The 12304-nt window shown below is 33.4% G+C and overlaps 1 protein-coding gene across 9 annotated transcripts in view; it reads left to right on the forward strand.

Annotated features, from left to right (window-relative positions):
- The window catches only part of SENP6 (SUMO specific peptidase 6), a 129095-nt gene that overhangs the window by 90917 nt on the left and 25874 nt on the right, over positions 1-12304 (forward strand). For all 9 annotated transcript variants that reach the window (XM_065911598.1, XM_065911599.1, XM_065911600.1 and 6 more), the window contains 7 exons: positions 3256-3488; positions 6107-6277; positions 7213-7246; positions 7874-8068; positions 9038-9264; positions 10613-10722; positions 10839-10955. In XM_065911598.1, coding sequence (XP_065767670.1) covers positions 3256-3488; positions 6107-6277; positions 7213-7246; positions 7874-8068; positions 9038-9264; positions 10613-10722; positions 10839-10955 — 1087 coding nt within the window. The remainder of the gene's footprint in view (positions 1-3255; positions 3489-6106; positions 6278-7212; positions 7247-7873; positions 8069-9037; positions 9265-10612; positions 10723-10838; positions 10956-12304) is intronic.

A 12304-nucleotide genomic window follows, 5' to 3' on the forward strand; every position in this document is an offset into this window, starting at 1 on the left:
TTAATATCATTTGACTCTTTCCTAATGGTGAGGTTATGTAAAATTTTAGCGTAAGATATCAATAGAACTCTATCACTTATCAGGCAATTAGTGGATATTATTCTGAACCAGACTTCCATCTTGGAATGATGGCATGACTCAGCATGCTGAGATTTCCAGGATGAGGGGAACTGGAAGTTAGTAAGACTGAGTTGGTAAGTAACAAAAACAAAGTGAATCTATGTGGTTTTGAGGTACCTTAAACAGTTTGCTATCTATAGCTTAACCTAGAATCATATCAACTATGAATTAAAACCATAAAGCATAAATTTGTTTCCCTCCCCCCCAGAAGAATTAAAAACCATATTTCTCAGTAACGTATATGGAAAAAAATGTTTTCTGTTTTAAGATATTTATTACATGCTTGTTGGTCCTGCTTTGTGATAAAAGTTTATGTACTAACCAGTTTAGTTTGGTTTTTACAATCCTGCGAAGTAGTTACTAATGCAACCCTATTCTGTAAATGAGGCAATCTATGCTTAAAGCTTCTCATTGTTATGTACATATGGGCTGTTGGAGTTTAGATTTTTTTTTTTTTAATGATTTTTCTGGTTTCAAAGTCTCTTTTGTTTATATACTTTATCATTCTTAAATTTGTGTTCTTATTAAAATGATTTATTATTATGAAGCTTTTGCCCTGTCCTTGGTGGTCAAATAACAAATAAAATGTACAACGTCTCAAGTAGTGATAAATTCTGTGTAGAAAAGTGAAGCAGTTCTGGAAAATAGAGAGTGACAATTGTCACAATGAAGAAGCTTGCAGTTTTAGATCATAGAATTTTCGATAGGTAGGTGGAAAAGTTACTTGATAAAGAAACTTTTGAACACTGCCTGGAATGAGGTGGGAAAGAAGATAGCCTGATTTCTATGGGAACAAGTTTGGAATGTAAATGCAAAGACCTGTATTAGTCTGCTTAGGTTGCCAGAACAGAATACCACAGACTGAGTGGGCTTAAATTTATTCTCTTGCAGTTCTGAATGCTGAAAGTCCAAGATTAAGTTGCCATCAGGTGGAGGCCTCTCTTTCAGGCTTGCAGACAGCCACCTTCTTGCTCTGTCTTTGCATGCCCTTCCTTTTTGCTTGCACAGAGAAGGAGAGAGATCTCTGGCATCTCTTTTTCCTGTGACACCAGTCCTATCAGATGAAGGCTTCACCTTTAAGACCATGCAACCTTTATTATCTCTCTATAGGCCCTGTTTCCACAGAAAGCCACGTTGGGGATTAGGGCTTCAGTATATGGATTTTAAAGGGACAGAATTTAGTTCATAGCAGACTCTGATGCAGAATCTTAGGTAAATACTTATGTAGAATTTATTCCATGTTTTGTAGAGAATTAAAGCAGTTATAAGAACAGCTCTTTAACTATTATTATCTTTACATACTCTCTCCCTATTTGCTTTGTAATTACGGTGACATTGAGCACAACCCTCATTTACTTTAATAAAACAATAACTATATAGTATAGTTCTATCTGTTGCAGCATTGGGGCTTTAAAATAAGTTTTTGATAGAGCAGATACAGAAGTTTTAATGTTCCTGAGGCACAAAAAAAATGACATAGATTGAACCTAGGCTTACTGTTGAATATGTGCTTCTTCATAAACAATATAAGCAGTTCATGGATTTTTCTAAAGCTTTTATGCGTCAGGTGCTATGTTAATAAATCTTTTACACATTAAATCATTTGTTCCTAAGACTTTGTTGTCCCCTGTATCACAGAGGAGAAACTGAGGCAAATGACTAGTGAGTGGCAAGACCCTAACTTTCAAGTGTGTGTAAATGACTTGAAAACTAGGGTCTTGGGCCTTATAATCTGGCCTGTTATATTTTCTGTTAATAAAGTATCATTTCTGAAAAACAACTTTAGCATTTGTTTTGAGACTGGATAGCAAAATTAAAAAGATGAATGGTATGATGCTGGGGGTGATCCCTCTCTGGGACTTGTTATATGACTCAAATAATAACTAAGCATTTATGTGTATGATATATGATAGGGGAAAACAGATTTGTTGCTACAAGTTTTTACAGTCTTCAACACATGACTTTCTTTACCACATAGTATTTTGGATGTTGGGAATATAGCAGTAAACAAGGCAATTTTCTTGTTCTTTATACTTTAGTGGGGAGAGACAAATGAGTGAGTGTACATCCACAGTAAAAGACAACATAAATTTAAATCAGTTGATGTGAATAAACAAAATATCTGTGTGCTTACTTTAGATTGGGTAGTTAATCAAAAAGTGGTATTTAAACCAATTCTTTGATGACAAAAGTGCAAAAGTGTTAGGAGAATTACAATCAGATAGAGAAACAAGCTGGTGTTGGTGAAACAGAAAGAGAAAAAAATGAAGCAGTATGAGAAAGTAGCCTGGGTCCAAATTACATACATCTGTGAACCAGAGTAATGAGTTAGGATTTTGACTCAAGTGAAGTATGCTGGCTCTGCAGAATCTGATATAGAGAGGAGTTTGAAAAGATTCAATAATAAGTACATGGTATAAGAGCAAATAACCTTCATGTAATGTCTTACCCATGATCATTTACTCAACAGGATTTACTGGATATTAGGCATTGGTCCAATAATTGTGGCTCAGCTGGTAAAAAATTCACCTGCAATGCAGGAGACCTGGGTTCAGTCCCTGGGTTCGGAAGATCCCCTGGAGAAGGGAAAGGCTACCCACTCCAGTATTCTTGCCTAGAGAATTCCATGAACTGAATAGTCCATGAGATTACAAAGAATCAGACACTACTGAGTGACTTTCACTTTCAGGCACTGGTTCAGGTTGTCCCAAAGACTAGTAGTGATATTAGTGATTTCTTGTGTGAGATAAAAATTATTTGATCACGTGCAGTCTTACAGACTTTTAAAATGCATGGTATTTTATGAATAATTTGTTTGCAGATTCTCTTCATACTTAAACTTTCTGGAACTCTGAAATAGACCTAATGATAAACATGCAATTTTTGTTGTAACTTGTGTATGTTTCTGTGTGGGTGACTAATTTTACATTTGTATGTTATTTTTAAAATGTCATTTCTAATTGCTCTACAAAATTAATTTTCATCAGATAGAATGGATTGTATCTTCATTTTTATTAATCTCAGATCAGGAGGAGATCTAAAGCAAATTTTGTATATTTCCAACTTTTGTCATGTACTTAACATTTTTAACTGACAAGAATGAAATACCTGAAGTACTTAACACTTTCTTTATAGTCATTTTGTCCAGTGATGATGATGATGATGATGACAATGACAGGACTAGCAGAAGAGAAAGTGTCTCTCCTCAACCTGATTCAGCATGTTCTTCCCCAGCACCATCCACTGAAAAAGTAGAAGCAGCACTAAATGAAAACACTTGTAGAATAGAGCATGAACTAAGAAGCATTCCAGCAGATTCAGAATTAAATACAGTTACATTGCCAAGAAAAGCAAGAATGAAAGACCAGGTACTTTTCACATTTATTAGAATTTATTCAGATTTCTCCTTTGATATGTAAATATTTGGGGGAGGATAATTTGGTGGTGTCAATAGGAAAAAATGAATTATTCATTAAGTAGAACTTAAAATAACACTGGGAAGATTATTGAAAGAACATTAAAGCATACATAAAAATATATTTTAATTAAAGGCTTAAAGTGTGAAAAATTGAACAAAAAGAAGCATCATCAACATTTAGTAAGCAAAATGTAAGTATAAAACACATAATATTTGTATAATCTAGTAGACAGAGGTCATTTTAACTTGGGTATATTTTATTAATAGCATAATATTGTTTTAGTATATTTTATGTTTTACTGTAAAATTTTTAAAATATTCAGATGACAAAAGAAATGTCAACAATAGGTCTAGAAAGGAATATTTGTAATACAGGTAAACTACGCTGATGTCTATAATAAACCAAGAACTTTTAAAAGTTAGAAAGAAAAAGAAAATTTTAAAAAGACAGGAATAGACCAAAAGAAGAGAAATTCAGATAATAAATAAATAATAAATAAATAAATTTTTTTATAGGAAAAGTACATGTCAAAGAAAATTAAATATAACCATATACTTAACAAACTTTCACAATTAATGCAAAATCAGTTAACATATATATTGGCAAAAATCCAAGGTAAAGGGTACTTTCCTTATATGCTAATGAAAAAAAGGTAAGTTGTGGCCTTTTGGAAAAAAGAGTAAAAGCATCTACTAAAATATTTTAAATGTATACTGAATGACCAAGTAATTCATTCCCTAGACTCAAAGGAATCTTTAACCTCCAGTGCTTTGATTATATATATAAATATAATTATTAGCAAGCAATCATTTTAATGATTGATATAGAAATTACATAGGGGCTTCGCTGGTGGCTCAGGGGTTAAAGTGTCTGCCTACAATGTGGGAGACCTGGGTTCGATCCCTGGGTTGGGAAGATCCCCTGGAGAAGGAAATGGCAACCCACTCCAGTATTCTTGCCTGGAGAATCCCATGGAGGGAGGAGCCTGGTAGGCTACAGTCCACGGGGTCGCAAAGAGTTGGACAGGACTGAGCGACTTCACTTTCACTTTCACAGAAATTACTGAAGAAACTATAGTATATATGTACCGTGGACTATTACACAGCCATTGTCAATGAAAATTGGAGCTGTATCAATGGCTTAGGATTTTCTACATGGCACTGTTTTGTGAGAATACCAAGGTAGACGCAGAAATTATGTGCATATTTTCTTATTTTTGTATAAAGAACCTAAAAAATAAATTTGTATGTTAAAAAGTTGTATGTACACATGTCAGGAATATGGAAAGTTGTAGATTAAAATATGGAAACATACATATTTGATTGTTAAGATGGGATCAGTAAGAAATGGAAAACCAAAAGTAACTATAATAATAGAAAAAATATAGGTTGATACTTTTAGTGTAATTTTAGGAAATGCCTTTCCAAACATTTCAGTACAAGCAAAAGTAATAAATGAAGAGATGAATATATTTGTTTCAATGGAAAGTACCATACAGTGAACCAAAGCACCATCCACAGAATTTAATAGGTAATGCAAATGGGAAAAAATATTGAAATATGTGACAGAGTTATAAGTTGGTCCTTTACATAGTTTTGACTTCTTAAAAATCAAGAAATAGAAGCAACTATAGAAAAATGAGTAAAGGGTATAAATAAGAGTTTTTATGTAAGGTACAAAAAAATAAAATATATTTTTAAGTGTTAGATTGCTGGAAACAACCTAACTTACTATTGAGCTAAGTAACATCTCGTTTGAAGAAATAATTCTAAAGCTACAAAAAGTTTTTAAACCTCTCTGATAGATATCTGTTCATAACCTGGGAAAATATTCATTTTAATGAAGATACTGTTTTATTTTTTTGATGATAAGGATTTTAACATCTTTACTTTTAATTACATTTAATTTAAATATGTACTTACAAAGACACTTTTATATTATGATTAATTTGCATTTGGGAATGACTGAAATCTTATTTTAACAGATAAAGTCATTTAATACTTTTTAATATATAAAGAAGCATCATTTTATAATGTAAATAACCATTTTCCTAAATTATCAGTTTTCTAAAGAGCTGCTAATTTAATCCAAATACAGCAACTGCTACCACTCTTACTAGATAACTGTTATCCAGCATTTTACCATGCATGAAGCACAATGCTAAGCTGCTTATATACATTAGCTAATTTGAGTAAATACTGTTACATTTTAGTTTAGGAAACCAAAATTTTTAGTTTAGAAGCTTATTAAGTTTTACAAGATCAGATTATTGAAAGGTAGTAAAACTGTGTTTTGAACCCAGGCTGTCTGATTCCTAAAGTACCATTTCTCACTGCTGGGCTGTTACAGGAGTTTCACCTAATAACTAGGTAAAGTAGCAAGATGAAACAGGAAGAGTTTAGTGTTACTGTTATAAAATTAATAAATACTCATCTAACACTGTTGAAGTAAAATCAATTTTATGTTTTGACAATTACATTTCTTCTGTTAGGTCTTCTTTGCTATGTCTACTTAGTTTGCAGTCTTGTTTTAATAACTTACTAAGTGAAAAATTTTTCCTTTTTCAGTTTGGTAATTCTATTATCACCACACCTCTAAAACGTCGCAAAGTGATTTCTCAAGACACTTTAGTTGATCCTGTATCTTTAAGCTGCCAAAGCTCCTCTGATACCGTAGTTTTAAACTGTCGAAGTATACGAGTAGGAACACTCTTCCGACTATTAATAGAACCTGTAATTGTAAGTACACACTGTACTCTTTACTACCAATTATAAGATTCAGAATTTTGTGGCTAAGACTAATATATGTTAAAATTTATAAGTTAAAATATTTAATAGAATATTACAATTATTTCAAGATTTAAAGTTGCTTTAGGAATATATAGACACTTATAAATAGCTACTCACCATAAATATTAGTGGGTAAAAACTTTGTCATATGTATTCCAATAAAATTTTTTTTATAATTTTAACAATATTCAAAGTTGTGCATAATTATTATAGGGAAATGTTTATTCTCACTGAGTTGGAATTCACTCCAGTGTGTTACCGTTTTATTCTCATGCCAGCCCAATGCATGAAAACAGTATTTTGAGGAAATTTATGAGAGAAGAATTCAGAAGCTTTGGGGTCTGCAGAAAAATGTCTTGTAACGTAGTGACTCCTAGAAATAGATTATTGGACTTTGGTGGCCGCCCAAGAGACACTGTGCTTTTGAACTAGTTCAGTGTCCAGAGAACCCAAAGAACTTTCTTTAGTCCCTTTATCTTACCTATCATACCTGTCTCATTCTTATTCTCTTAGCACCAGTCCAATTCAAATGTATATTTTCTATTTAAGATTGTAACATAATCTCCTTAATCTGCCTTCTAAGTCATTTTTTTTTTCTTTCTGATGTATCCCATGCATTGTTGGTATGTTAATCTTCCAATAGCACTGTATTTATTTTATAAACCTTCTTAACTCGGTGTCCTTAATTCTGTGTTTCCAACTGTTTTTTAATGAATAGAGGCGGGTGTCATTCTTGGTATTGTAAAGCCAGATGGACAAATGAAGTACATGGATCAGTTTTTCTGCCTTCTGTAGGCTAAGTCCCAAAAGCATGTTGTTTAGGGTCTCTGTAGCAAAATCTTCCCCAAAAATCTATGATTGTTACTAATTTATCTTATTTTTAGTTTTGTTTAGATTCTATCAAGATACAGCTAGAAGGTAAGCTGTTTTATGTCCTACTGCTCACTAAGCTTTGTTAACACTAAAACACTTTACTGGAATAAAAAACGTTATTTTTAGAATTCACTAAGATAATTAGTTATTATATGTATCGTAACAAAGGGCATTATACCTTAAAGAGTGGAATTTTCATACTATAACATTCCAGAAGCTATGTTTAAGTTTTTAAGTATTCTTCATTAGAATTCTCTTTCCATCTTATTTAGATACTTCTTTAAGATCAAAGATTTTTCTTCATTTTCCCACTAGAGTTACCATGTACAGAATATAGTAAATATGTGGGGGCTTCCCTTATGGCTCAGATAGTAAAGAATCTGCCTGCAATGCAGGAGACCTAGGTTCGATCCCTGAGTCAAGAAGATCCCTTGGAGAAGGGAATGGAATGGGTACCCACTCCACTATTCTTGCCTGGAAAATCCTTGGACATGTTAGTGTGGCAGCTACAGTCCATGACGTTTCAGAGTGGGACACAACTGAGCAACTAACACTCTGAGTTTCAGTTTTTCATAACGTGTACTTTAAAATCGTAATTCCTTAGTTTCCTCCTTCATGATTTTGCCCTCTTAAGAATTGATCCCTTTCCCATTTCCATTTATTTTTCTCCAGAACCAGAAAATGATCCTGTAGGGATTACTTTAAATACCTCTGATCTAACAAAATGTGAATGGTGTAATGTCCGAAAATTACCAATAGTGTTTCTTCAGACTACACCGGCAGTTTATCAGAAGCTGAGCATGCAACTGCAGATGAACATGGAGGATAAAGTTTGGAATGACTGTAAAGGAGTAAATAAATTAACAAGTAAGTTATGTAGAACAAATGTACAATACATTGGTTAGCAGACTGTGAGTTGATATTGATATATACCTTGGATATGTTTGTACTACCTACAATCTTGATAATGACGTTATAAGATGTTACTTCCTCATTTTATAGAAGAGGAAAAGTCCATAGAAAATGGAAGTTCTGAAGATTAAACCCAGGTTTTGCCATTTGGAAAGTTTTCAAAATGGGTTGAAACCCCCAAATATATATAGTCTTTCTTTAACACTGTATATAATCTGAGGAAAATGAGGTTTTTTGTTTTGTTTTAATGTACTGATAGAAGTTGTAACTATAAATCAGCCATCAAATTGCAACCTTTAAAACTTAGCCTAAATAGAAAGTTTGAAAGTTCATTAACAGGTCTTCATTTTCTACAATAAATCAATGTGGTTCTCCAGTTTGTTTGTTTCCCTTTCCCCCAACATTTGTGGCATAGCGTGACTAGTTATAAAATATTTCACAGTAATTGCTCCTTCAGCTTAATGATAAGTAAGTGATAAATAACTATGAAAGCTGCAAAAGTTGGCACATTAGTGAATATTGGTTTTTACAGTTAAATCTGGAGTTACTGCCAATTTACATGGCAGTTTCTTCTATGTGTTTAACAGCAGCATTGACTGATGGTATGTTTAAAACTCAATATATTTGGATCCTATTAGGTGAAATAAATTAATTACATGTATGAGTAGATTCATTCTAGAGCTGCTGCTAGGGTAATGTGTTCTGGTTCCTTTCTCAATTAACTTAGGTGACATTGTTAGGTGACAGTATTATTGGTCATTATTTTGGTATTTATTGTATATCCGCTGTATGCCAAACACTGTTTTGAACATTTATACCAGGATTTCTGGTGATGTTCTTGGAAATAACTAGTTACTTTTTATTTTAGTATCTATTTACTTATTTTTTTCTTTTAGACTTATAATTATATTGATTTCTTTTCAGATTTGGAAGAACAATACATAATTCTAATTTTTCAAAATGGCCTTGATCCTCAGGCAAATATGCTATTTGAAAATATTATTACTGACATTGGTATAAAGAATAATGTGTCAAATTTTTTTGTGAAAATTCCCTTTGATGAAGCCAATAGCAGACTTGTTGCCTGTACAAGAACCTATGAAGAGAGCATCAAAGGAAGTTGTGTGCAAAAAGAAAACAAAATTAAAAATGTAATTATTTTTTAATGTAATTTTAAATGGTAGCTTTAAAGGGAAATGTGTTTTATTATCATATTGCTTGTTTAGAGTTAGCTCTTTTTATTTCCATTTCAGAATTATTTGCTTTTATATGTAATTTGTAAACTATAATGTGTCAAAACATTAATGGTGGTGGGTGATTTGTGACACAAAGAGTATTTGCTACAAGTCTCAGAAGTATTTTAGTTTCTTTCCACATTCTGTTCTTGTCTTTACTTTTTGTCTCCTTTTCTTTTTCTCTCGTCCCTTTTTCTCCCCCCTCCCCCGATCCCCCCAGCATACATATACATACAGTGCTACATTCAAAGTGACTGGTATTCTAGTTCTTAAATTTGCTAGTGATTCCTATTGGTGACATTGGTTTCAATACAAATAAAGGCGTTTTGGTCCCTGATGTATTGTACTTTTATGTGTAATATGTGCACACATGGTTGAAAACTTGGAAAGGAAGAATATAAACCTTTTGATTCTGACTCACCAATTCTAGAATAACTGATTCTAGAATAATTGATTGTGTAGTAGGTAACTCTGAAGCCACCTGAATCAAAGGCCACAATACTACTATAGTGTACAATATAGGTTAATCAGTAAAAATACAACTTATGTACTTGAAGTTTGTCTCCTACCACAGCAACTGGAGTTTGCTGACAATTTGTTGACAATTTATTAGAAATACTTAAATGTTGCAGCCTGCCTACAAATTTGGAAATAGGTCTATCCAAGGCATAATATTGGTGAAGTTGATCAAGACTTCACCAGAAAAGAACTATTCACACAGTTAGTGGGTTGAAGAAAAGAACAGGAGGAGGAAGGGGAACCATTCCCCTTCTTTTGCAGAATTGGCCACAGGAAATAATTCCAGAGGAAGAAAAGAGCAGCGGAGCCATAAGGCAGCTGTGATGGACTCAGATCTCAATGGAAGGCTCTTTCTTTAAGGACGCCTTGATTCTGGAGAACTGAAGCTCAATGGACTGTGTTCCCTGAGCCTCTGCTCCCATATCCCATGGATTTCCTAGGCACTGAACTTAGGTAGGCCTCCACTTGTAGGAGAAAAAACCACTATCTGTTCTTTGGATTTTACTAACATAATCTAATTTAATATGGATGGTAGAGATCTTAGACGTCTAAGATACCAGAAAATCAGTTACAAAAATCAGAAGTATCATTGTTCTAGAAGCTACAGATAAAAAGAAAGTGGACCCTAGTTTTGCCTGTTTCTTATTTTTAATCCTTTTTAATTGAAAAGCATTCTTGCCTTATCTTTCTGTTGAAATTTTTTCAAATTGATTTTATGAACTGGTAATTTAATTTTCCTTACCAGGTGACCCTTGAATCTAAAATACAACTTAAAAACAAACAAGAATTCCAATTTTTTGATGATGAGGAAGAAACTGGAGAGAGCCATACCATCTTCATGGGTCCTGTAGAAAAGTGAGAGAATTCCTTTACATTTGCAACACTTAAATTTCTTTTCTGTGATATTACATTTCAGTGTTATACAGACCTATTTTTGTTTTGTTTGCTTATTTTTTAAAATTTTGTTACAGATTGATAGTATATCCACCACCTCCAGCTAAGGGAGGCATCTCCGTTACTAATGAGGACCTGCATTGTCTAAGTGAAGGAGAATTTTTAAATGATGTTATTATAGACTTTTATTTGAAGTAAGTTAATTTTCTCCTAGCCTTTCAGCAAATTTTTAACACATCATAATGTATATGTTTGTTTTCTAGACTCAGAATTGTATTTTGAATTCCTTCAATGCTACTTACTGTGTGACATTTGGAAAGTAATGTCTCTGTATGTGTTTCTTCATTTTAAAAATGAGAATAATAGGAGTGCAAGGGATTTCTGTACATTAATTTTATATCCTGTGACTTTACTGTATTCATTGACTAGCTTTGGTAATTTCTGATGGCTTCTCTAGGCTTTCCTATGTAGAGGATCATGTCATCTGCAGTGAGGGTTTTGCTTCTCCTTTTCCAGTCTGGATTCCTTGTACTTCTTTTTCTTATCTAATTGCTGTGGCTAGGACTTCCAAAACTATGTTGAATGGTAGTGCTGGAGATGGTATGGAGGAAAGGGAACCCTCTTACACTGTTTGTGGGATTGCAAACTGGTACAGCCACTACGGAGAAGAAGGTGGAGATTCCTTAAAAAACTGGGAATAGAACTGCTATATGACCCAGCAGTCCCAGTGCTGGGCGTATACCCTGAAGAAACCAGAATTGAAAGAGACACTGCACTTTCATTGTCAGACCCAGTGTTCATTGCAGCACTATTTACAATAGCTAGGACACAGAAGCAACCTAGATGTCCATCAGCAGATGAATGGATAAAGAAATTGTTGTACATATACACCATGGAATATTACTCAGCTATAAGAAGGAATGCATTTGAGTCAGTTCTAATGAAGTGGATGAACCTAGAGTCTGTTTATTATACAGCGTGAAGTCAGTCAGAAGGAGAAAAACAAATACCATATATTTAATGCATATATATGAAATCTGATGAATCTGTCTGCAGGGCAGAAAGAGACGAATACTGTATATTAATGCATATACATGGAATTTAGAAAGATGGTACCAATGGATGATTCTACATGCAGGGCAGCAAAGGAGACACAGACGTAAAGAACAGATATTTGAACTCAGTGGAAAAAGGAGAGGGTGGGATGATTTGAGAGAATAGCATTGAAACATATACATTACCCTGTGTAAAACAGATGTCCAGTGTGAGTTTGATGCATGAAGGAGGGCACCCAAAGCTGGTGACATCTAGAGGGATAGGGTGGGGAGGAATGTGTGAGGGAGGTTCAGGATGTGGGGGAAACATGTATACCCATGGCAAATTCATGTTGATGTGTGGCAAAAACCATCACAATATTGTCAAGTAATTATCCTCAAAAGTAATGAATTTTTAAAATGGGAATAATATCTGAAAGAATCATGAGAATTAAGATGTACATTTCAAATGCTAGAAAAAATATCACATGCAAAGTGATCATAAATAA

This window comes from Muntiacus reevesi, chromosome 19, assembly GCF_963930625.1.
Source record: "Muntiacus reevesi chromosome 19, mMunRee1.1, whole genome shotgun sequence".
NCBI classification, from domain to species: domain Eukaryota; kingdom Metazoa; phylum Chordata; class Mammalia; order Artiodactyla; family Cervidae; genus Muntiacus; species Muntiacus reevesi.